This window comes from Anarhichas minor, unplaced genomic scaffold, assembly GCF_050575085.1.
Source record: "Anarhichas minor isolate MPS153535 unplaced genomic scaffold, ASM5057508v1 ptg000114l, whole genome shotgun sequence".
Taxonomy (NCBI): domain Eukaryota; kingdom Metazoa; phylum Chordata; class Actinopteri; order Perciformes; family Anarhichadidae; genus Anarhichas; species Anarhichas minor.
The window spans coordinates 567,501-593,736 of NW_027466560.1; the positions used below are offsets into that span (position 1 = coordinate 567,501).

A 26,236-nucleotide genomic window follows, 5' to 3' on the forward strand; every position below is an offset into this window, starting at 1 on the left:
GGGTTGGGGGGGGGGGGGTTCAGAGTGTCAGCAGGGGGCCTGTCCTGGTCAGAAGAGCCTGATAATGAACCCAGCAACAAAATCTAGATGTAGACGTTACCTGGAGCCAGTTCCTTTATATGATATGCTTTTACTGTTTACACGTTATTAGAGGTTTCATGATGCAAAAAAACGGTCACAAACAGGTTTATTAATATTCAAACAAGTACACTACTCTTATATTCACACACACACACACACAGTACTAGACGGGTTCAAAGAGCCATTTCTGCTAACTGGTGACTTTCAGCCGAATGCGTCCGTGATTGCTCGTAGTACGTAAATGGTTGCCGATTATAAACACAGACGGTTATGTTTTTAAAATTGGTTTATGTAAAGTTAAACATCTGTCCGTCACTATGAGTCTTCAGTTAACACGGTTATCAGGCGCTTTGTCGTTGTTCTGTTTGTAATGTCAACAGAATGATGTTTACTTTGTGGCTCTAGTTAGAGCAACTAACGGTATATTTTATAATAATGCCGCAGTCGTTCATTTATTCTGTGGGGGCAACGCAAGGCAGTGTCTTTAGCCCACTAACGTTTCACAGTAAAACGCCGTCTTATTTCATGGCAGAAACTGTATTTATGTGGTATTTTAATGTTAATTATATGGCAAAAAAACATTTTTTTGTCAATGGTAAAAACGTATTTATACGGTATAATATGGAATCAAACTCCAACCGTAACCATAAAGTCAGCAGAACTAATATTCTTTGACCCTAACAGCAGAATTTATTACAGTGAAACTTAGAGCATCCCACTTACGTTAAAATCTTTGTGTCGGTCAATCCGGTGTGATTTTTCTGTTGGGTTCTTGCAGAGCATTCTGACCAGACTCAAAGGTTATGGAATGTCATTTTACCTTATCCACCTAGCTGCCATATTTCATTCATGTCATACTGTTGGACAAACAATCCCTACGTATACAAGACAAGCAGGCACAAATAAAGATTTAAAACTCTTTAAATATTTCTGTGATGAGCAGAATAAGAAATAAAATAACGACAGATATTGAAATAAATTCAGTTAGGAAGTGGAGTAAGATTATGTTTATAAATTGTTGACATTAAACCAGTGAGATTTAAATCTACTAATCAGATATTAAACACTTCTATAGTGCTGGAAATGTGCTTATCAGATTCTTTTTGAGTATTTATTTTTTTAAATAGAATTTTAGACTGTGATGAAAAATAACAGTAATGTCTTCGGCGTCAAACACCCGATGTTCTTTGCTGGTCTGATGATGTACTTGACCGTGAGCTGAATGAAACATGGCTGCCATTTGGAAAAGTCCAGTGGGTGCATGTGAGGCATGGTTCTTATGGCCCTCCTTCATGCTTGCTCTCTGTCTCTCTAGCCCCTTTCTTCTCTCCCTGTCAGTTCCCCGTTTATCTTGTCTGCCCCCCCATGTTTTTGGTGAAGAAGCATGTTATTATATGTGCTTGTCAGAGGCTTGGTAGTCAGGGATCTCAGGTAGTATGGGTCAAGCTACTTTAATGCAAATACCATAAGCTGATGAATGATTTTAAGATGGGTCAAATAGTGCTTCAGATCAGAAGTGTGCAGAGCCAAAATGTTCAAAACAAAATGTAACCTTCGTGTCCTAGTGTGGTTAACCACAACCCGACTTATTTGGTACTGCTGTTTGACCCAAGTCACATATTGTCATTCAATTTGCACAGATACACACAGGAATGCACTGACAGACAGTCAACCACATGCAGCTCAGCGAGTGTTGAGTGTCGAACAGTCAGAATGCATTAAATCTCACTTTCTTTCCTTCTTTTTCTCTCATCATCTCATCACCTCCTCTCCAACCTTATGTTCTTCCCATCTGCCTGTCCTTCTCCCTTTCTGTATCTCCCTCTCTGCTCTCCCCTTCACCTCCTCCCAGACCATCACCGACACCAGTCCGATGCGTCGCTCCACCTCCAGCCTGGTCCACGGGCGCACGGGCCGGGGCGTGAGGCTGGACGACTACTCCCTGGAGAGGGTGGTGTCCGAGGAGGGGAGACACGGAGCAGGTCGCAGACACAGGGACAGGAGTCACCGGGCCTCGCAGCGCTCCCTCACCAGATACACCGACGCTGACACGGGTGAGTCGCTCAGAGCGGACATCGAAACCTTTGAGCAGCGACATTTGCAGGGATTGCGATTATTCAACACTTTAATCCACGACAAGATCACTTAAAAAGTATTGGTGGAATCACTGTTAGCTTGCTAAGTGTGTGCGTTAAAACCAGGCGGTAACCTCCGGTTCTGCAGAGTGAAGCCAATGCTGAAGTGTCTTTAAAGCTGCATTCTCTCTAGTGTCCACCAGGGGGCGACTCCTCTGGTTGTATAGAAGTCTATGAGAAAATGACTCTACTTCTCTCTTGATTTATTACCTCAGTAAACATTGTAAACATGAGTTTATGGTCTCAATCTCTAGTTTCAAGTCTTCTTCAATACAGCATGATGTTCATTTAGTAAGTTATGGTCCATTTAGAGTCAAACAGACCATAAAGCAGGGGATGCTTTAGGACATAAAACATGTGACTGATAAGAAATGTTCGTCCTTCTGTTGAGAAATGATGGAGAATTTGGAGTTTAACACACCATTTTTATATATTTTTACGAACAGAGAGGCATTAGACATCAAGTGATGATGTAACGTTGCCATAGTTGCAGCCCACAGCGTTGCTTTACAGTCAAGGGCAACTCGGTAGCGGTTAAGAGCGATCTGTGCATTTATTGAGCTACGAGAGCGGAGTTTCACTGAAATGTCTGCGAGTCAAGTCTCGGCACAAAGAAGTCCTTGAAAAGGAACATTGTCCACTTCATCGCTAATTGCGAGTGCAAATTTTGTGCTATGAGCCTGTAAAACTAATGCAACCAGGCCGGCCCAGTTTAACTCTAACTGCTCTTTATATTTGGAGAGCTCTCTGATCTGATGGAGAGGACTCTCTCAGTCGTGACGACGGTGTTTTGAAGTCGTTTTCTCTGCTCTACATTTGACTGCACGTACAAGCACAACACATTTCACCCAGAGTGAAGATATTGGTATTATGTAAAACTAGACGACGTAATGAATCCATTACCACCAAGTTAGCATATCATGCTAACTGTGACATCGCGAGAATCCAGCTGCCTTGAAAATGAAAACAAATTTAAGTTTAAAGTCTAAAGTCTGTCGATGGAAAAAACTGGCGTGGACAATTTCAGAAGGGGTCCCTTGACCTTTCACCTCAAGGTGCCAGTTTCATGCTAACTTCATGGAGCTTGGGGACAAAAACTTTGCGTGCAGTATAAATGTGTTCTTTTTGCCTGTTTTGAAAATGGTGTATTTGCATATTTCTGCATAATGGGGTCCCAAAAAAGTCTTGAAATTGCACAAATACTACTGAAAAGCTGAGACTCTTGTGAATCCAATGAGCCCAATTTTGGCAGAACAACTGATGAAAAGTGAATCTTCAGGTTCCCAGCTTTCAGATGACGAGTTTGTTCTCATTTGAATTAAAAATCACCTCTGACTTGCTTTTCAAAATGGCTGACTACCATAGTAACTTGAGGGTGATGTCGTAATCTTAATTCGTATGACCTCTCCTCGAGTGGCCCTTGTTTATACAAATGTAAACTGAGACATCTCCTCGCTAGGTCTGGGCACAGACCTCAGCACCACCACGCAGTCGGGCGACCTCCCACCCAAGGAGGGCGAGCGGGACCGCGGCCGGACCAAGGACCGTCGCCACCACCATCACCACCACCACCACCACCACAGCTCCATGGACAAGGAGCGCTACGGCCCCGACAGACACGACTACCCCCACAGGCATCCCCACGACCGCCAATGGTCCCGCTCGCCCAGCGAGGGGCCCGATGGACGGGGACACAGACAGGTGGGCTCCAGAGACACTGAGATCAAAGCCAAGATTAGAGAGAGCATACTGTCCGATATCTTCTTTCCTGTTCTGTCTTAATTTCCATATAAGTAGATGACCTTATATAAAGCTTTTTACAGGTTGGATAAATAGCTTTGAGGATGTTCTGTGCTGTCATTGCGAGTACCTCCGCACTGACAGTGGTACTCCACATCCTAGTCACATTATACTCTTGTAGTCACAGCAGGTCACACTTCAGTCATTATTCATGAAGTGATCTTTAACCTCTGCCTTTTCGCACTCACCACAACAGCAGTTATTTTATCCAGTAAGAGTTCACACAAAGTCATACACCTACTTATGGATATCAATCTCTCTTTTTTGTGTTATGCTTTTTTCTTTATCACTGTTTCTCTCTTTCTGTCCATTTTTCTTCAATGTGACGTGTGGCTTCTTGGTGTAAATTTTTTGCCTCATCACTATGTTTTTGGATGATTTTCAATGGTGTTTATCTACCTACCTACCTACCTACCTACCTTTCTATCTGTCTATCTCCACTCTTCTCTATTCTGGTCTTGGTGTTGTTGTTGTGGTGCGTTTTGATTTTCCTTGTTTACATTTTGCTGTAGGGCAGTAGTTCGGTGAGTGGCAGCCCGGTCCCCTCCACCTCGGGGACCAGCACTCCGCGGAGAGGCCGTCGCCAGCTGCCCCAGACCCCTGCTGTTCCCCGTCCACATGTCACCTACTCCCCCACCGTCCGCAAGCCCAGCTACGGCCCCCCAGGGCCGGGCCGACTGCGCTCGCCCTCCCCCCGACACTTCTCCCCACCAGACCACGACAGAGGCTACCACCACCGACCCCCGTCACGCCAGGTCTCTCCCCAGCACGGGGGCTCCGCGTCCCGGCACGGTTCGCCGCGCTCCCCTCGGCACCAGTCCCCGCGCTCGCCCCTCCACGGCTCGCCCAGGTCCCCTCACCAAGGCCGCTGGAGCGGGCCTCCGCCTGGGGACAGCCTGGAGGGAGACGGGCCCTTCTACGAGCGCGACTACGAGTACGAGCGGCACCATGAGCCCCCCGCCTACGAGCAAAGCCTCTCCCACGGCAACCCGCACCCACATGGGGGAAATCCTCACCCGCACCCACGCTCACCCAGGACTGCCCGCCACGGGCCCCCTCCGCCCCCTCACCCGCATCCACGCAGGGTGCCTAATGGCTACCGCTCGTCCTCCCCTTCCCCGCACCGGCGGGGGCCACCTGGAGTGCCCCCCCATCCCCAGCACCGGCCCCCCCATGCCCGAGGGCCCCGCAAGGGCCTGCATGAACCTTTTAGTGAGACGGACGAGGACGACTGGTGCTAGCAACCACAGGGAGCGAGGGATAAGGGCAGGAGAGGGGAATAATAGCAGCCTCCGGTGCTCTGGCCTCGGATTCGTAGACTTTTAATAAAGCAGAGGTGGTGAGAAGGGGGTTGGACGCCCTCCAAACCCTCTACACTCACCCCTCGGACTCTAAATGAGAGGAAACGAGCGGAGGGGGAGGGGGGCGCAGGTGCTGCAATTAGCCTTTTACAGATTTTGTGTCAGACTCAAATCAGTGACAGAGCAGCACGTGGATAAAAATGAAAAAAAGAGACAGCTAAGACAACTATGGCAAGGCCCGGGGCACGGTTTACCTCTGCCTCTCTCAGAACTACACTTCCCAGAATTCTATGCCTGACCAGCAAGGCCAGGCTGAAGGAGGAAGAGAGAGGTGTGGGAACAGGAAAAAAAAAAGCGAAGGGAGGAGCATGCAAAAACGGCCGGGGATGATCGCGGTTCACGAGGCCTAAAAACGCTTCTCCCCAGACTGTCGCTTGATTGGTTAGTTTTGTCAGACGTGTGCAGATCTGTCGCTGGCCGGTCTGCTCACGTAAAGAGCCTGAAAATGAGTCGCAGAGTCCACTGCTTCGACTCTGCTCCTCGAACAGATACGTTTTAAGAAAAATGATTTAACACAAAGCCAGGACCCCCTAACCCTTACATGCCAAGCTATGCCTCCAGAAAATCAAACTTGAACAATGAAGAACAAAATGAAACTTTACATGACAAACAATGAAAAGAAAAAATGGGAGAACAACCACTTTATCTTTGACCTTTTTCCTTTCCAAGGGACAGAACCAGGAAGCTCCGCCTATACTGCAAAAACCAGCCAATCACAGCGCTGGCTGATATTTGATGAGTTTTATCATCTCTGTTTACTGTTAAAGACTCACTTAATGCTGACGGAACTGGTGTGACATCACTTCCTGTCCAGCGGTGGTGGTAGTGCAGGGGAGGCGGTGGGAGGGGGGGCGGGGCACGTGTGGGCTCACTTCCTGTTCGAGTGCGCTATTGGTTAGGGTGGGCCTCAGGTAACTTGAGAAGGGAGTCGGACACTTCGTCATGCCCCTTCCTCCTCGGTTACACGACCCGGCGAAGAAGGCTAAGGGATGACCTGACAGGAAATGACATCGCACGGTTGAGTGGGGCGGAGGAGAGGAAAGGAGGGATGGGGAAAAAGACTAATTTCTTCAGTATTTCTTCGATTACTATCGATTACTTCTCCTTCTTGTTCTTCTTCGGACATTGGAGCTTGGTTCTTCTGTTGCATTCGCTCAGCCTCCTTTTGATCTTTTTTGGAGTCCAAAATTTGATGGAAGCCTGCATGATCGATTAAATACATACTAGAGAGGAGATCTAACTGGTGTGGGTGGGACCTGGGGTCTTTGTAGGAAACTTTGCATTTAGGTTTACAAAAGAAGTCCTCTTCTTTCAGACTCTCTCGCTCTCGCTCTCCTAAATCTCAAATGTAAGTTTTCGTTTAGTTTTCAACCGAAAAAAATGGGCTTTTGACGTTCGTCCGTTTTGTCCGATAAAAAGCTACGAACTGTTAAAAAGACGGGAGACGCTGCAGTATCACGTTAAAGTTTCCTGTCGTGCTTGAGAGACGAGAGGGAGAAAGAGCGGAGAGAAGCGGGCTTCCACCACACTTGATTTATTATTGTTAATGATGAATAATGATATCAATGTCAATGCAAAATGACGATGACAATGATGATGATGCTGATTGATGGAACTGTTGCTGTAGATTTGTTGTCATGCTGTTTGGAGTTTAAGTATGCTATGTCCATCTTATTTACATCTGTTATGTTTTTTAAAATCCCCCGCGTCCAACGACGTTTACCGGGTTCCTGATGCCTTCCGGCGACGTGACGCGGCAACGACGGCTCGGGGAAACGCTCACTCAGCGGCGTTGCGTGTTGTAACGCAACTCTTAAGACACGCTCTCTCTTCAGAACGGTGGAGGTTAGCGGTCAGCGGGGAGCTTCGGCTAGCTGGCTCGCAGTGATTCACGGGGTCAGAACTCTTGTGGAGGGGGGGGGGGGGGGTAGACCAGATCGTCGAGAATGTGGAAGAGTTCGTCTGCATTTTACACTGCAGAGGTTCCAGACGAGCCAAGTGTTACTGAAGTTCTACCGAGGTTGATTTCTTCAACTTGCAGCCAAAAAAAAAACCCACGAATCTCAATCTTTTCCCCTCCGTCTGGCTCTGTAGCTTTGTAGTGCGACCGGTTGCCGGCAGTGACAGCACAGTATTGGTGGTACAGTGTTGGTGTCAGTATTAGGTGGCGTTGTTCTCTTCTTTTTTTGTTGCCACCAGGGGGCAGTTATCAGCGCACATTATCCGCCCTTCTGCCTTCCCCCTCTACAGGACAGCCTCCGGGCTACATCCTGTTTTTCTAGACCTGGAGTGAAACCTCCTCTTGTACCCGTCTCTTATATCTTTGTATAGATGAAGTCAAGTCCTAGTCGGGGAAACATGGATGCAGCCTGAGAGACGCCATATCTGTCCGTGTGTCGGCCCCAGTCCTTCTGTCTGCCTGTCTGTGCCAATGCTGACCCCCCCCCCCTACACCCGTCCAACCCCCTTCGCTCAGGTCTGGATAACCAGAGAACAGCCACCAAATCCCCGATATGAGGTTGTAGCAAAGCTGAAACCTCCTCTGCCAAAACCCACGTCAGTATCCACCGACCTCTCCTCTCTCATCAATCCTGTTCTTTTTCTGTCCATTTGCTTTTGACATCTGTTCCTTCAGCTTGAAGACACGCTGCAGGACAGAAACACTTAGGACTAATAGTTTCATCCTTATTGTTATGAGGGACAGCATTTATTGAATATTCAATAACTTGATAAAGTATAGATGAATATAGATGATAAGCTACGTATAAATCTAGATAGAATATCGGTAGATGTAGTTATAGATAACAGACAGAGTTTAAAGTTTCAGATATTTATTTATTTTGCACACCGTTCATGCTCATGACACGGTTGACGATCTAGCTACTCTTGAAAAACCTTGCGCTGTTTGCTATCACAGTCGCGTTATGCCAGAAGACGACCCCCCCCAGTCCTCGTGTTTTGACTCTATGCAGACCTCATAAGCGTCCTCTCTGTTTGTATTTTGGAGGAGAAGCTGCGACGCTGTGGTACCGTTGAAAAAAGGGACTAATGAACCGGGAGGTTGGGAGAAAATTGTGAAAGATCGACACCCACGTTTGCACACGTCTCTTGACACACACAGTGACACACCTTTTTCTCTCATGTACCTTTGTCCAGATCACCCTTTCCCCTCCCCATTTTACTCCCTCATCTCCCGAAATGTGTTGCCTCCAGACCTAGTAGTCGAGCATAGCGTAGTGCAGATGGGGATAAGGGACGGGGGTTTTGGTTTTGTTGATTGTTTATTCGTTCGGCGGGAGTCGAAGGGCGCAAACCCGAAACCCCTCTGCCCACACCTCCCATCAAATGAGGTTCACGGCACGTTGGGGACGCTTCCCCCCCCAAAAAACCCTACAGAGCCACAGTGCCTTCTGTATCAGAGTCACATTCGTCACCCCCTCCTTATTCCCATCTGCCTCCCCCGCCTCCCTTTACCCTCTGTAGTAGTTGAGATCAACCAAACTACGCCTTAAGAGTCCCACCGGCTCCCCGTGCTAGCATAGAGACAAGGAGATGTGGGGACGTGGGCCGTGGTGAGGAAATAGCCAAGAGTCTACACTTCGATGCAGGGAAAATAAAAATCACATCCGGTTTGGGCGTAATCACTTCAACAACAACAAAAACTCAAACATGCCAAAAAAAAAAAAAGAGTTCCACACAGTTTGAACCCGAGCCTCGTTTGTTTTGACTTTTAAAGACTTGGTGTACCGGATGCTGCTAGCAAGTAAGCTAGCCCTGTTGGCTTCACCCCCCCCCCCTTTGTCAGGCGTGGCATTTTGCGTCCATCCCAGACATGTCGTGGGTCCAGTTTTGGCCGGTGTAGTGAGAGGTTTACGGAGGTGCAAAGCGGCGGTTACTTCTCAGGTCCCTCTAGAGTTAGGTAGCTAGATAGTTAGACAATGTGTGGGAAGAGCTACGAACCAAGCAGGCCTCGGATTGAGTTATTGTATGGTTTTACCTGGCGTGGCGTCAGACGTTGTAATGTTGACCCCCCTCCTCTCTCCTTTTACTAACCCTACATTACACACTCTGACCCCCCCCCCCCCCCCCCCCCCCCCGCCCATCACGTCCCCAATCAGCAGCCTGCCGACACACCAACACCAACACGCTGCCGATGCGTGTTGACGCACGGGCAGGAAAATAAATAAATAATCCATTTTGGCTCCACGACACCACTCGCTTGTCCAGAATTGTAACAGCGGATCCAAAATGGCCGACACACAACACTGCCCTTGTGTGTGTGTGTGTGTGTGTGTGTGTGTGTGTGTGTGTGTGTGTGTGTGTGTGTGTGCTTTTCCCGAGATCAAATCCCATTCTTTGGAAAAAAGAAGAAGAAAAAACATCTGAACATCTGATCTTTCGTTTTAGATTTTTTTGTTGTTGTTGTTGTTTTGAACGGGGTAAGGGGGGGGGGGGGGGGTTGCATTGCAAGGTTTTTGCTAAGTCATCGCTTCTCCCCACATCTGCTGTCTGTGTCCTCACCTCCGGCTCCCGTCACCCATCAGTCTTCTTTTGTTCTTCGTTACGGGACGAAGGAAAAACTAACAAAAAAACGCACCAAACCATCCACTCAGTCGGCTGTGAAATTGTGTCAGTGGGTCAGTCGTGAGGCAACGCGTCGACAAAAAACACGAATAAGGGCTCTCTTTAAAAAAAAACAGTCAAAAAAAACACAAACTACAGTGGGTTTTAATGTACAGTAGTGCTGCCAAAAGTTGTGCTTATGTAGCTGAAGCCACGCCGTGGTCTCCCCTTTGTACAGCACTAGATGTGTGCATGCGTGTGTGTGTAGGGGGGGGGTCAAGAGCGGGGGGGGCGGGGGGGGGGGGGGGTCAAGAGGCAACGAGAGAGATCGTAATGATGTGTGTGTGTGTGGGGGGGGGGGGGCAGCAGCAGCAGAGGTCGTAGTGATGTTAACACACAATTTCACAATGGCACTGGACCACTTTTCGGGCTCATCCTCATCCTCATGCTCAGACGCCATTTTGTCACCGTCACCCCGCCCACTGTGAGGGGGGGGGAGCGGGGTAACTGCTGCGACAGGGAGACATTTACTCTATGTGTGTGTGTGTGTGTGTGTGTGTGTGTGTGTGTGTGTGTGTGTGTGTGTGTGTGTGTGTGTGTTGATGTCTGTGTGCAGGTGTGTGCAGGTGTTTTGAGTGGTATTTGAATGTATTCAGGGCTGAAACTGATTATTTGTTGTTATTATTAATTATTCCGGCTATTTATTTTTATGAATAATAGGTTATTTTATTTAATTAGTATAATTTCGCTGTTTTTGGTGCATTAGCTGTTGAGCTAAACTTGCACGTTTGTGTATTTGATTTCCAATAAGATGCAGATAGAATTAACTTTTTTCTTAAATTTCTTCTGTCAAGTAAAATAAAATATAATTAAAACAAAAACAAAAAATGATGAAGTAAGCACGCTTAAATGAAAGTGCATATGACAAGTTACAAATAATTAGATAAATGCACAGAAAGGTGCATCTATGTAACTATATTACCATAAAGCTGCTATTTATCTGTATATAAATAGATAAATAACAATAAACATCACATTTTCTGAATCAAATGACAAAAATGAATGATATCAAAAAGAAGAAAAGCACTTGTTTGGCTTTTTTGGTTAATAAATGAATTAATCCGTCGATTATCAATATTGTTATTGTTTTATATTCCGTGATTTAATCAATTAATCGACTAATCGTTACAGCACTAAGTGTGTGTGTGTGTGTATGTAAATGGGCGCTATGTGAGTGAGTGGACCTGCACTGTGTGTGTGCGTGCGTGTGTGTGTGTGTGCACGTGTCCTGACAACATCAGCTACAGTAGGTCACCCTCAGTGCCTTACACTGTACAGGACACGATGATTTCTCCCTCTGAGACAATCACGGCACGCATCTGAGATCATAATGTCCTCGTCGCCACCTTCATCCTCCCTCCTCCCTCGCCCACTCCTCACCTTCCTCTGGGATCACTTAAATTGAGCCAGGACGTGTGGGGGGTTAGACAAGGGGGATGGGGGGGGGGGCTCAGTAGATACTCATGTCATTTCTCTCACCCATTCTCTCCCACTGTATTGTACATTTTGGCTCAGTAATTCTTGTGTATATAATCCATAAACTTTCTGGAAAAACTCATCGTGTTCATCTGCTTTTCTTCCTTCTTTCCTCGTGTAATACCATTCGCAGACACAAGGTGGTGGGATTGAGCTGTCGTTGCCACTCATTGTGAATGTCTGTGAATGCAGTGAAGGCTGACTGAGTTCATGCTCACATGTGTGGGTGTGCTTTGTCTGTGAACGTCTGTCTGAGTCTTTGTGTTCGTCTTCGGTTCTTTATGGAGTCCGGCGGGTATTTGGGGGTGAATTCCTTGATGATTTCTGCACAATAATCTATAATTTATTCACTCGAGTTAATAATTTGTTCTCTGAAATTACTTATCGCATAAAATACAGCATGTTTAAAGCTGCACTAATCCACGAAAAGTTAAAAACTCACCTTTGAATAATCACCTTAAAGGAGCAGTGTGTAGGATTTAGAGGGTTCTATCAGCAGAAACTGAATATAATATTCGTTTTATATGTCTTATTAGTGTATAATCCCCTGAAACTAAGTATTGTTGTTATATTAGCCTATATAGGTAGACTGACACACCGCCATGTTGCTACAGTAGCCCAGAGAGGACAAACCAAACACGTACGGCAACCTCCGGTTCTGCCGAGTGAAGCCGATGAGGAAGTGTCTTAAAACCTGCATTCTCTCTAGTGTCCACCAGGGGGCGACTCCTCTGGTTGTATAGAAGTCTATGAGAAAATGACTCTACTTCTCTCTTGATTTATTACCTCAGTAAACATTGTAAACATGAGTTCATGGTCTCAATCTCTAGTTTCAAGTCTTCTTCAATACAGCATGATGTTAATATAGTAAAAAACCTGAAGGCCACCGTAGTTTTCCAACACGCTTGGAAAGGTATTGTAATCTGCAACTTCGCTGCTCAATCCTGCACAATGGTCCTTTAAACAGTGCTTAGCCTATTGCTAAAACGTTAGCTAACAGTCAGCAACTGACACAGACACAGAGCAACATTAGCATTCATTTTTGAGTTGTGTTTGTGTCCAACCTGATACATTAAAGTATTATAGATGCTCCTTTTAGCTCTGTTTTGGTCTAAACCATCTGATGTTTATCTAGCTAGTTCACTTTGTCCGACGTTTTGGTGCTGAGCAGAAGCGTGAACAACGATTACCTGAAACATCCAATGCAACATCGAAAATGTTTGAGAGAGCATCAACGGGACTCACGCTCAGAAAGTTCCGAATTTTTTGCGCACACAAAACGCAGCGGCTAGCCTGCCGCTAACGGGTGCTCTTTGCTAATACTGTTAATTAAAGGGCCGGTGTAATGTGAGGAATGACGTATTCATGTTTGTGCACGTTATCAACGTTCTTTACCTCAGATACTTGCCGGACTCAGTGCTGATTTACAGTAAATTGATTCCTCAGAGACGTGAGTAAAAGTGTCTCCTGCTGTCGCGATAGAAACCCCCAAGGTCCCTCTCTCTCTCTCTCTCTCTCTCTCTGTTTCCATCCATCTCTCTCTCTCCTCCATTCATTTCCATCACCATCAAACCCAGTGGAGACAGGTTGCTTCCAGAAGATCTGTCCTCACGCGTTGACGTCAGCGTCCCAGAACGCTGGAGGCCGATCTCTCCCAAAACATCCCGAGGATTGTTTTTTTAACCTTTTGTAGCTCGGATTTCATTATTCTTCTCTGACCGTCAAAACATTTGTTGTGTTTTTCTTGTGATCAGTCGGAGTAGATTTTGGACGATCCTTGAACAAAACAGGGGAAAGTGACACATCTACAGTTCACTGCAACAAAAATGGACACATTTTACTCATTTGGCTTTTTATTGCTTGATTGGTTTAGGTTTGCAAAGGCCGAAATGAACCATTAGCCCGTTTATTGGTAACCTATCATTTGATAGAAGTCAAGATTGAGGTGTCCAAATAATTAGATTCCAATCCCGTGAACTTTAGTAGAAGATTAGAGACATTTCTTTCTTAAACCCATGTTTAAAAAAAACTAAATCAATACTGAGCCGTCCACCATCCAGTGGTAAAAACTAGCTACAAAGGGTTAAATATCGTTTAATTGCCGGTGCAGAGATGCATTGGGAAAACTCTCCGAAGCAACCGTCAACCACCCATCTCATCGCCATGCAACCCATCGGACCCAGTAGAAACCAGTGCCACAGTAGAAAACCATACAGGATTCACTCAGCAAGTTGGGGGGAAAAAAAGAGAAAAAAAATAAACATACATGGCAATTTAAGATAAAAGAGAAGTATTTAATTACAGATTTGCATGTGCAATGTGCATGCCACTATGTGGGGTAACAAGTCAACTTCAGGAATTAAAAAAATAAATAAATATAAAGAAAAAAGTATATATATGTAAAAATATATATAGATAGATGTTTTTAAGAGCAATGTGTTTCTTTTTTTCTTCTATTTTTAAAAACAAAAAAAGAAAAAAAACCTGACCAAAAAAAAAAAAAAATGTGAAAATAAAAATCATCCTGATAAAAAAAAATGGAAATGACTTTGGTGATGAAATCAAAGAATGTTTGTTTGTTATATTTGCCAGTTATTTCACGGGGGAAAAAAATGTGGGGGGGAAACAAGGATAGATAACACTTTAACTAACATAAAAAAAATAGAAAAATGATTTTAAAACGGGGGAGAAGGAATAGAAAACGTTTCCTTGATGAAAACAACCCCTTTGAGAGTAAAGAGCTGCCTGAACCTGAATCTGGTGATGTTATTCCTGTTTATTCCGGATATGAAATCCCTTCCCTCTCTCTTTCTCTCTTTCTCTGACCATCTCCTTCTCTCCCTCTGTTTCTTTCTCTATCTATCTCTGCTGTTTCTACCAGTGCATTTTGTAATTTCAAACAGAACTCTTCCTAAAGAACCTGAATAAACCAGAGAGAATGCATTCTACCCATCTTCTTGTCCGCTTTATTGATCCTGCACCCTGCAACACTACACGCAGTAACACAATTGAGTAGCCAGATTACACAAAATCAGACATTTTCATAGTCCGATTACAGGTAAAAAAAAAAAAAAAGGAAAGTTTGTTTCAAGGATTTTGTGAAACAGCCATATTCGCTTTCTTGGAACCAAATGTCATATGAACTTCTGAGTCTCCGCTGAATGCAATCTCACGGCGATGGCATTTTTCCACCATCGGGTTTTGTGAGGATTGAACAAGATATATAATGTGTTGAATTGGTAAGTGTCAGAGGAGCTGCTTCCTCCCGTTTACATGTCTTTATGCTAAGCTAAGCTAAACGGTCTCCTGGCACCGGCTTCAAAGAGCACTTTCTGTTCCCTCCTCTCAAAGTCGACCTATTTTTTAAATGTGTTTTTGGTTTGACGCCTGAAATAAGATCTGTGGTTAACACAAACTGTCAATAAAAACCTGTTAGAAGCTTTTACGCGTCTTAAATTAGGCGGTTGCTAAGAAGTGTAAATGAGAAGACTAAACATCGTCACGAGAACACTAGTCCTCCTTTAGCTTAGTGGTGGAGACGTGAAGTCATGTGACCGTGGTGGAGTTCCTTTATAGCCTAACGTTAGCTTTATAGCCTAATGTTAGCTTTATAGCCTAATGTTAGCTTTATAGCCTAACGTTAGCTTTATAGCCTAACGTTAGCTTTATAGCCTAATGTTAGCTTTATAGCCTAATGTTAACTTTCTAGACTAATGTTAGCTTTATAGCCTAATGTTAGCTTTATAGCCTAATGTTAACTTTATAGACTAATGTTAGCTTTATAGACTAATGTTAACTTTCTAGACTAATGTTAGCTTTATAGCCTAACGTTAGCTTTATAGACTAACGTGATGCTAACTTCTGGGGGTTGGACTACAAAAAAAAACGCGTCATCACTGCAGCTCTCTGTTGAACTCTACTGTCGAAGTCATTCAACTGCTCCAGTGCATCTTTCTCCTTCTGCATTTCAACAGGAACACCAAAGGTGCCAAAAAAAGCCCAAACAGTCTGTTATACATAATTTGATTCTGTGGAAGAGTCTGTTGCGGAACACTATCAACAGAGTTGAGTCATAACTTACTTCCTGATCCTGTGGCCCTGTCTCGTAGAGGCTCCTGTGTCCTCAGTCTTTATGTTCTGTCGTGCTCACGTTGTACATATCACAACTGTTTGTGTACGTTAAACTAAACGACACCGACTGGAGAACCTGGGGACACAAAGTGTTTTCCAGCACAGGAATCATGATTGTAGGAGGATGGAGGTTGGACGGCTGCAGGTATTGTTTACGAAATATATATTTTAAAGTCATGAAATATGATTCATTCTTAGGGATTAAACTTTATATGAAATGATCAGTAGCACGTGAACCTCCTCCAATATTAAAATGTTGATTACAGGTTTGTACAGTTTGTTTACTTGTTAACTTTTGCCAGAATATCATTTTCCATTGCAGAAATTTTATACACAAATGTTTACGGTATGTCAAACGTTTAAAGGATGTGAATACTTCTCCTGTCACTGCAGATTACATAAAATTACTGTTTTTATTTCTGACAGTTTTGGCAGCTTCCCCACACACAATTGAACATCAGTGGTCATTTAGGTTTTAATAATCCAAAAAAATTGGTTGGAATCCAACGCCTCCTCACCGAGTGTCCTCGGTCTGCCTCCCTCTTCCTCCTCCTCCTCTCCGTCTACATCCGACACTACACTACGTCACCGACACACACACACACACACACACACACAACCTTTTTGCTGTGTCCTACACATTCCCCTCCCTGTGTGGTCACATCTTTATTGACATCCCTCCTCCTCCTCTCTTTCCCCCTTCCTCTCTTTGAATGCCTCGTCCTGCCCTCCTCCTCCTCCTCCTCCTCACATCCTTCCTCCTCTCTGTCCGTCCGTCTGTTTGTCCGTCTGTTTGTCTGTCTGTTTGTCCGTCTCCCTTCTTCCTCACATACAAAACTCTGATGTGTCATTTGACTGACACCTAAAGAGGCTAAAAAAAGAATTATGTCCTAATTTTTGTGAAAAGATGCAATTATCTGTGGGCTTTAAGGACGTTTAAAAACACTAAAAGCATCACCTCTAGCCATTAGCCTTCCCACTGCATCATGACACACACACACACACACACACACACACACACACACAGTCACACACACACAGTCACACAAAGCCAGATGTACTGGACAGCTCTGTCCTCCTGCAGCTGAGTCTTAAAATAGACCCTCCTACACATTCTGTTGCCCGCCGGCATCAACGCATCACTTCCTGTCTCTGCTGCTGCCACACACACACATTCACACACTCACACATACACACACACACACACACTCACACACACACACACACACACAAGGACACATGCAGGCATTCTTCCTCATTCACATTCACAGTCAGTCCTCTGCTGTAATGAAACGTCTCTATTAGCCACACAGAGTCGGTGCTGTGAGAGGGCGTGAGGTCATGTGTTCACAGCCTCCTGACATGTGATCATCGAAATGATTAAAAAAACACACACACACACAGAGAAACAACACATTCATTTCTTTTCATTTCAAGAGAATCAGATGAGCCACTCTCTAAGCGAATCACAGCGGAGCATGACGTCCTCACTGAAACACTCTGATCTTCTTGTATTTGGAGTTATTAACTGATACATTGTAAATATCTTAAGGTCATTACAGATATGTACTTTAGTCAAAGGACATACATATAATGACAACCACATCAAATATAGTCCATATGTAAGGTTATTACGTATACAAATGATCAGAACCGGAGGATGGTTTGTGTATTTATTAAATGACTGTTTCAGAGCATCAGAGGGGCTTTTAATTCTTACTCCCCTCAGATGAATATATTTCAGCCTGAGCATATTTAATGTTGTGTTTTTTAAAGAGCTTTTACTTTCCTTGTTTAAATGCGTGTCAGTCAATTGCCAATATGTCAATTATGATTGGGTGATGCCTCCACCAACAGTCGTTACTTCCTTCACTGTAGAGAAAGTTAAACAGTCAAAGATGGACCTGTTATTATTAAAGTCTTTTTATTTAATATCTCTTTACGCTAAAATGTCTGGAAGATTCAGGATTATGTGTTTGCCATAAATTTGAAATTATTTTACTCTAGTTTGAATGTTTGCATTATTGTGGAGATCATTATTTTATGAATATATTAAGATTTAAATTGATCTTAAATTATTCATGCTTTGTCTCTTTTAGTTATTAAAGTATTCCTTTAATATAAAAAAATGTGTAATATACATTTATGTGTTATTTAATCCAGTAAAATATCGATTTACACTCATCATAATGGAGACACACGCAATGACACATATGCATCCGCAACACGACTGCCTCGCTCTGATTGGCCGCTCGGTGTCTCTGCCTCACATCACAGGCGGGCGCGCCGGTCGATGCATGCATCCTGTGTGAAGACGTTTCCTGCGCTGGTCTTTTTTTAGCTCTGAGCTGTTCGAGCTCCACGTCACCGTGACTGTCTGGCCTCTGCACTCTGCATCTTAATCAGGTTGCCACACACACACACACACACACACACACACATATATATATATGCCCATAATGGTGCAGGATTGCTCCGGAGAATCCATCACTGAAACCGTGTCCCCAACACATTTGTGCAGCTGGAAATGTTAAACAATACTGTTTCCCCCACTATGCATCAAATCCCATCAAACACCAACAATGAACTGATCTTACTATCAAGCATTGTGTGTGTTTCCAAACGCGTGATATACGTGAATCCCTCTGTGCTTTAGAGCTCCATTGTTGTCCAAAAACTATTAAAACCTTTGTTGCTGTGAACACACACACACACACACACACACACATATATACATAAATACTCACCACGGCACCAAATGTGGATTCATCCACAGCTGAAAATAGTCCCCAAAAAGTCCCGACAGTTCACACATCTTAGTGAAAAAATACACAATTTTCCACAACTTCAAACACCCCAAAACATGAAATGTAAAAATGATATAAACAGAGTTTTGTTGACCGTTTAAAAGTCAACAAAAGTTTCCCGCCAAACTAAAAAATACAATCCAACATTTATCTGTGCGCCAACAAGTTACAATAGAACAACTCCACAGCGATGCCTCTCTCCAGAAACCATGACCAGCAACTCAAGATAATCCACACACCTTTTTGTGAGCAGTTTCATTTTCAAACATTGTTTTTTTTTGGCGCTTTGAGCACCACAAGTGCCATAAAGTGCCATAAAGCGCCATAAAGCGCCATAACGTGCCATAAAGTGCCATAAAGTGCCACTCTATTGGAGAGAAGGCAGACATCTCCAAAACTATGCAACTCGCACCAAAACAATCTGGATTGATAGACGTCACTGCAAGTAGGAAGAAACACATGTTGTTGTTGTTTAATTTAGGGGTGAACTGTCACTTTAAAGGCCAAAATAACACACGGAGAATAACTGTGTTATAAAGCAGTAATAACTGTATAATAGCAGTCCAGTCACAGGCCACGTGTAAAGAAAGAGACGGTAACACAGAACAGAGACTCATCGGTCCTTGAGATTGTTGTTTTTTTAACATCGTACATCAGATTTACTTGGTGAAGCTGAAATAAAAGGAACAAAACAATCAGTTTTCTTGAAAGGAAGATTTGCACCTCTGGCTCTATTAGAGCCTCTTTAAAGCGCGACGTTAATAGAACAAGCCTGCAAATTGATTAACAAAATAATGAATCCAAACCTCACGTCTCTGAGATACAAAGTCTATTCAGCATGTAGGACATTGGTAAATAGAAAGAGGCCGGTAATTCTGTGTGATTTGAGCCCGTGTGCCGTCCAAGGATGAGTTGCTTTGTCATCGGAGTGGCTGCGTGGAACATTATGTACCGACGTCGGTGGATAGCTTGCAGCTCTCAGACACTCGTCTCCTCTGAGCAGCCGAGGCGTGGACGAGATCGATGCAGACGTCCTCTGAGACAGAACGGCGTGCGGTTCAAACGAGGACAATGCTGCAGATTGATTTTACTTCTTCGTCCCACAGAGTGGTCTAAACATTAAGAGGGATGATGACAAAAAGAGATTTCTGTCATCCAAAACTCAGCTCACATGTCATTTCACTGAAACTATTTGCATTAATAAGTGTCATTGTCTTTATTAGCAAAACAAATTACCGTGTTTTCAATTTTCTTTTACTTAAATCATCGTTTTTCAGAATGATAAACAGAGTTACAGCCTCAAATCCTCTCTGGGTGAATAATTATTGCTGCTTTAAGAGGATTTATATTATATATAAGTTTGATAAATGAAAACACATGCATGACCCACATTTGTTTTTGTATTTTTTTATGATAAGCCAGTGAGATCAGGGTCACGATGATAAAACTCTCATCCGCGGGTTTATGCGTATACTTTCATACGCTGCGTGGATATGAGATGTTATTATTAACAGCTGCTGAGCCTCAGATGTGTGAAAACAACACCAGAACACAAACATGACGCGCTTCACGTCAGCGGCTCCCGACCTGGAAAAGAGAAAACATCTCCGGGGTCACCGGGTCAAGATTCTGTTTATTTTTTCTGAATTGTTTTTCTTATTTGTGATAATGATAATGTATGAATATAGCAAGTTAGTTGATTATTGATGAGTTCTAAAACATAGTGAAAGAAATTACGGAAAATGGTTCCAGCTTCTCAAATTAGAAGATTTGCTTCCAGTCTTATATAAAATATATATATATATATATATTTATATATATATATATATATATTTATATATACATAGTTGTAATTTGAATATCTTTGGGTTTTGGATTCATGGTCGGACAAAATAAGACATTTGAAGGCATCATCTCGGGCTCTGGGAATTCTTGATTGACATCATTTTCAGTTCTTTAACTGATTCATTAAAGTGATTGATTGGAAATGAATCGGCAGATTGATTGACAGTGAAGATGACGGCATGTTGAGGAAGAACTGATAAGACAGAAGGAACCACAGAAGCAGCTGATGAAGCACGTTATCGCCTCAACGTCTCTACAGTTACTCACGGTAACAGACGAGAGCAGCAGACGTAAAAGGAAAAGACAGACCTGTGAGCGTGTCCACAGAGCTCCAGGGTGGCGGTGATGTAACGTTTACTGTCCGTCATCACGGCTCATCAGCTGACAGCGTTTGCTCAGTTCCCATGGAGACGTTCTGTTAATGAGCAGCAGTGGACGTGATGTCATCTTTAGGACGTGTTGTCCACGTTGGCTCAGAGGTGGACTTTGTCTTGGGATTGTTTCAGATACTCTGGAGGCCTCGTGTTTTCACACTATTACACAATTTGACGTATTTGATTTACGGTAATATTGTTCGGTCGAATAAAAAATAAATAAATAAATTTAGAAGAAGACTCTAGGGTCAAAGCATGAACTCATAGATATCACCATGAAACTTCACCACTTCATTACTCACATTAAGATGATTATGTTTTGTATTTGTTGGGGTCCAGACTCTCGCAGACAATGGAAGGCCGCCCCACCGCTCTGCTCCGTGTTCCGTCAGCAAAGCAGCGCCAAAAATCAGCTGGTTCAAGTTATAATCAAAAGTATTTAACATCTAACAGAAGCCAAAACAGTTACAAACCGAATTACACTTCGATAGAAATATGTTCCAAGGAGCAGAGACCAAATGAGTTTTCACCCAACAGTCCGACGAAATCCGGTTAGCTGTACAACGAAAATCACGAGGTCTGAAGATTCTCTCGAGAAACACTGTCTTTAATGTCTTTAACCTGTCCCGTATCAGCTCAGTGATTGGCTGACCTCCCTCGGACTCCTCCTTGCCCTCTGACCCGACGGTCCAGCCTCCTCTGAAGCCAGCATGTCTTTACGTGACCATTTCCTGTTTCCTTCCTGATGCCGGTGCCTCTGCTGGCTCATCTGGACGTATCCTGCAAACCCTCACTCTCCTACACTTCATCTAATCTCCTTCATCGTTCAATACATCTAATGACTATGCTTTTTGGTTTGCTATTAAACATACTTAGGAATAGTTTAAACTTAAATTCCTCACATATTACAAGTTTTCAGAAATGTTATATTTAAATATGCAAACGAGGCATTCTCTAATGGTAACTTTTGGGGAATTTAGAAGAAATCTACAGACTTAAATACACAAAGTAAATATGTATTTAGGATGTTTTCTTTCCATTAATCTGAAAGAAGTCGATGCAGAGCTGTGTTTTTCTCTGTACGGTGTCTCACCTGAACGATGATCAGGATGTGGATGAAAACCAGAGCGACCAGAACAACCGGATCAACATCACCTGCCAGTAAGTCAGCTGTCAGGAAGCTGCTGCTGCTTCTAATGACGATGACGAAGACGAAGAGGCCCCCGGGCTATAAACACTACCTGCTGCGTTGTTCAACACAAAGTGTTTTGGCCCCCGGCAAGGTTGCGTAACATCTCTGTTTTTATTATCCCTCTCTGAATCAGTGTCAGGTCACGCTGGGAGGGAAGCATGTGAGTCACAGTTCTGTCGTAATCCACAGGAAACGGTACGACCCCGGACTCAAGTGTGTGTGTGTGTTGTTTGTTTGTTTGTTTGAATGTGTGTGTGTGTGCGTGCCTCACTGTAAGCATGAGATTAGTGGTGGCAAGCCAGACACGGCGCTGGGTTGTACCAACTTGCTCCCTCTAATAGAGGATTGACCCTGTGAACCGTGGCCTAATATAGACCAATAGCCCTTTAATTTGGAAATAAGATGCCACTGTGGTGTGTGTGTGTGTGTGTGTGTGTGTGTGTGTGCGCGTGTACAAAGAGAGCAGCACAACTGAGTACCCTTTACAATGTGTTTATTACAAATATTTACACCTTTAATTCAAAAAAACAAAAGCAGCTTGGAATGTGAGGTAATATTTTTTTCACAGGTCTGAACATTTGATTGACATAAAAACACACAAAATGACTTCCGACACCACGTGGACAGCCTCAAAGCACCATGTGAACACAGGTCAGGACATGTCCCCTATAGCAGTAGTATTGATTCATCAAGTCCACAGCAGCAGCTGAATGCATGTGTGTGTGTGTGTGTGTGTGTGTGTGTGTGTGTGTGGCAGCGAGTCTGCCCCAACTGTCCTTCCTCTATCAGGCCTGATACCCCGGTATGAAGGCAGGAAATTCCCTCAAGTCCTCGTTGTGTGTGTGTGTGTGTGTGTGTGTGTGTGTGTGTGTGTGTGTGTGTTTTTTTTTTTTTTTTGACTCATATCACTCTCTGCTGATTCACACGCGCACACACTTTTGAGTCAGCAACAGTCACTTGTTTGGAAGGTGAATCATCAAACAGCAACTTCCCCCTTCGGTTTCTTCCTCAAACTTTCCGGCCCGTGCAGCTCTCTCTTCGGGCCTGCATGTTTTCTTCTCTGCTCTGTAGCGGAGGGGGGGGGGCAGGAGGCATCGCCTATAGCCCGGCAGGCCCACTCAGATCGACCAGAGAGCTCGCACCATGGTCCCGGTAAATCCCTCGGTCCCGGGACCGCCGGTGTAGGTCAGCTCCTTGGTGCGCCAACGGTGGGGGGGGGGGGGTCAACCCGCCCCTTGTAGGTTTACGAGGAGTTCAGAATCAGTCCACTCCAAAGTCCAATTGGAGGCTCATTTTCTCCGTCTGTTCAAAAAGCGGGTATAACCCGATTTAGAGACAACGCGATCAGGGACTCCCCGGCCCCGGCGCGACAGCTGCCCGGCAGCGCCGCGTGCCTCTCCTCGCCGGGCTCCAGCCTCGCCCTCTTGCTTGGGAGGAAGTCGGGCGCCGCCGACGCCTTGCCCCGGCGTTTCCTGGACTGCTTCGTCGGGCTCATGTTCTCTTTGTCCTCCGCGGTTTCCCCATCACACCCTTCGTCCTCGCTGTCCGGCTCCTCCGAGGGCGGCTCGGCGGAGATCATCGCCGGCTGGGGCTCGGGCTGAGGCTCCGGCAGCACGGTTTGTTCCCCCGAGCAGGAGCCGATCTCCATCGGCTCCTCCGATGTCGGCTGCGCGCCCCACAGCTCCTCGCTCTCCCGGGAGGAGTGGTAGATGTCCCGGGCGGACCTCATGACCATGGAGAGCAGAAGGCTCCGGTGGAGTCTCAGTCCGCCTCTCTGGGTCCTGGAGGCGTACAGCTTGCTTATCGACACGGCCAGGATCCGTCTGGCTTCGGCGTTCACTTCCATAGCGGTCGTGGCACTCATTGTTCTTTCTTTATTTTTGTATGCGTAATTACGCACAGTTGTTTTGGCACTTTCACCAAAGGCTCAACGAGCAGACGAGCTGTATCTGTCCTGAGTTCAGTTTCTAGTTTCTAATCTATTTTTCAGCTCTTCGCTGGTGCTGGTACTCAGAGAAATGAGAGCGTAGAAGTAGAGGGGTGGCGTTTTATTTCCTCTTTGACGTAACACGGACTTCATTCCTCAGTAAGTGACAATCAGGCGCCGCCCACACCTGCTGTAGCTGCAGCGCGTGCGCGCGCACACACACACTCACACACACACACACACACACACACACACACACACACACACCATCTGTTCCGTCTACCGTTTTTCCCACAGTTGATCTATTTTATTATTTAGATCATCTGCTTCAACTGCAAGTCATTTCTCGCTACATTTCTAGCGATTAGATACAAATATATTTATTTTTATTATCTCCCCTCAATTCCATCCTCTTTTCGTTATTTGCTTTATCAACATGAGAGATGTTTGTGTTCTTGTTATTGGCGTTAATCTCCGGTTATTCGTCTTATCTTATACACAAATGACTATGCATGTCTTATTTAATTTGCACCATGAAACGACGCTTACATCAAGATTATTAGCCGCAAGCAAGCGGACAAAACCTCATTTATAGCGCATGTTTTATTCCAGGAGAGACACAGCTGTTACATTCACAGACTCAGTGTCAATCAAACAACGGATTTCTATAGAAGACAACATGTCGAGATGATAAACACCATTTTCTGAAATAGATTCTGTAAATCAAGTGTCAAAATACATGATATATTGTAAGGTACCGTTTATTAAAGATAATACACTTTCTTTATTAAAAGCTAGTTTTATGTGAGAGATTCTACAACGAAGTCACATTTCTGTCCTAAAATAGACTTTCACGATAACAAGGAAGTGGTTCGATTTACTGCGCGGTGTTTGGGGAAGTGTTGCAGTGTTACAGTCACCGAGTGAGAATGTGAGGAGTGAGAATGTGGAGTGAGATCGTGACGGTCACTGTTTACATTCTGCTGAAAAGCTGCAGCAGCACTTTGAGATCTGCGTGGGAGAAGGAAACGTGTCTCCAGTTCCTCGGGAGTCTCTCTCTCTTTCTCACAAACACACCACGTCACTCACTCGCACGCTCGGACTCCATATATGGTCCATCCGGTAGTAACCCCCCCCCCCCCCCCCCCCCCCCGCCCCTCCTCCTCCTCCTCCTGGGGACGCGCACAGCGGAAAAGCCGTGACGCGAACGCGCAACCACAGCCCTCCCTCCCTCCGCGTCCTCTCCCCGATGCACCCGGGAACAGCGGCGATGGCGTCATCTCTGCACCATATATGGAGTTGTCGCCGGTGAAAACAATTAGGTTACCAAACAGAGCCGCGCGACTGAGGTCAAACGGCAGCGAGCACCGTGATGAGGCTTTCAAGTACAGATGGGAAATGTAAACATTTTAGATTGACGCGCATGCGGTCCGTCGGTCTTCTTACTTGTCTTTTAATGATGTGAAATCTTTTTTAAACACAAAACTTTACGACTGTATTAAAAAAGAACATTTTGGACTAATTGGTCTTGTACATTATTTTATTTCTGCACACCGATATAAACCTAAGTTTGACTTATTTGCAATGTGTTTTTTAGGTTTAGCTTTTATTATGATTTTTTTTTTTAAATGGACAGTTCTCATTGACATTCATTGTTCATGCAGGGTGTAATAATAACATAGGACAAGTCCTATAAAATATATTTTTAAATATAGCTCATACTAAATTTCCCTCATGGGGATAAAAATATATATATATTTGAAAATATTTATGTCCGGCTCCTCCTCCATTTGTTTAATGGACAGCAAGCAAAGTGATGGAGCGTTGAGGGCGGAACTATGTTTTACATGCAACATGTGAAGTAGCCACATCTGTATTTCATCACAAGATAAGTGGGAATTAGAGAAAAGGGATTTCTGACTTTGTGGTGATACAAAAATATTACTATTATTAACACTCTAATCAGCCAAAGTTCCCAAAAATGACCCCACTTCTGATCATAACTGCGCCTGTCATAGAAGTGCCGCCCCATGCTGGATAACTATTCATTCAGTGTGCAAATTACACTCGTCATAAGTAGCCCCCCCACGAGCTGTCAGATGCTGTAAAAACACGCCAGACGTGACCATGGAAACCACATTACTGTTCCCTCCCACGTGACGCGAGCACCAGAAAACACTAAACACCGTAATGGACACCAAATGTCTGAGCAGCAACTATGCCAAGATGTCACACTGCGTCTGCAGGCTTAAAAACGGTTTAAAAAACTAAATAATGACACAAAAAAAGGACCTGCTGCCCTGAAATGTTTGGAAAAGCAGCTCAAAATGTTCTGACATATGAAAACGGCTTTCAAAATCTGATTCCAGCCGGGCGTTTTACCCTTAATTGCATATTTTAATTACATAAACTGAATTGTCAAATCAGAAATACCAAACATAGACGCTTGAGCTTTATGGCCAAACCTCACATGCACACACTCAT

At 44.4% G+C, this 26,236-nt stretch overlaps 2 protein-coding genes across 2 annotated transcripts in view; one reads left to right on the forward strand and one right to left on the reverse strand.

Moving 5' to 3' along the window:
* The window catches only part of cacna1ab (calcium channel, voltage-dependent, P/Q type, alpha 1A subunit, b), a 110,884-nt gene extending 105,627 nt beyond the window's left edge, over nt 1-5,257 (forward strand). The window contains exons 49-51 of the mRNA XM_076083010.1: nt 1,934-2,135; nt 3,676-3,917; nt 4,529-5,257. Of these exons, the coding sequence (XP_075939125.1) occupies nt 1,934-2,135; nt 3,676-3,917; nt 4,529-5,257 (1,173 nt within the window). The remainder of the gene's footprint in view (nt 1-1,933; nt 2,136-3,675; nt 3,918-4,528) is intronic.
* Nucleotides 5,258-22,301: 17,044 nt separating this feature from the next.
* On the reverse strand, nt 22,302-23,870 carry ier2b (immediate early response 2b). Its single transcript, XM_076083011.1, has one exon. It carries the CDS (start codon nt 23,687-23,689, stop codon nt 23,132-23,134), a length of 558 nt encoding a protein of 185 aa, XP_075939126.1. The 5' UTR covers nt 23,690-23,870; the 3' UTR covers nt 22,302-23,131.
* Nucleotides 23,871-26,236: the final 2,366 nt, after the last annotated feature.

What these genes read in the sequence shown, in the direction of transcription:
- ier2b (XM_076083011.1), bottom strand. Translation starts at nt 23,689, where the DNA reads ATGAGTGCCACGACCGCTATGGAAGTGAACGCCGAAGCCAGACGGATC.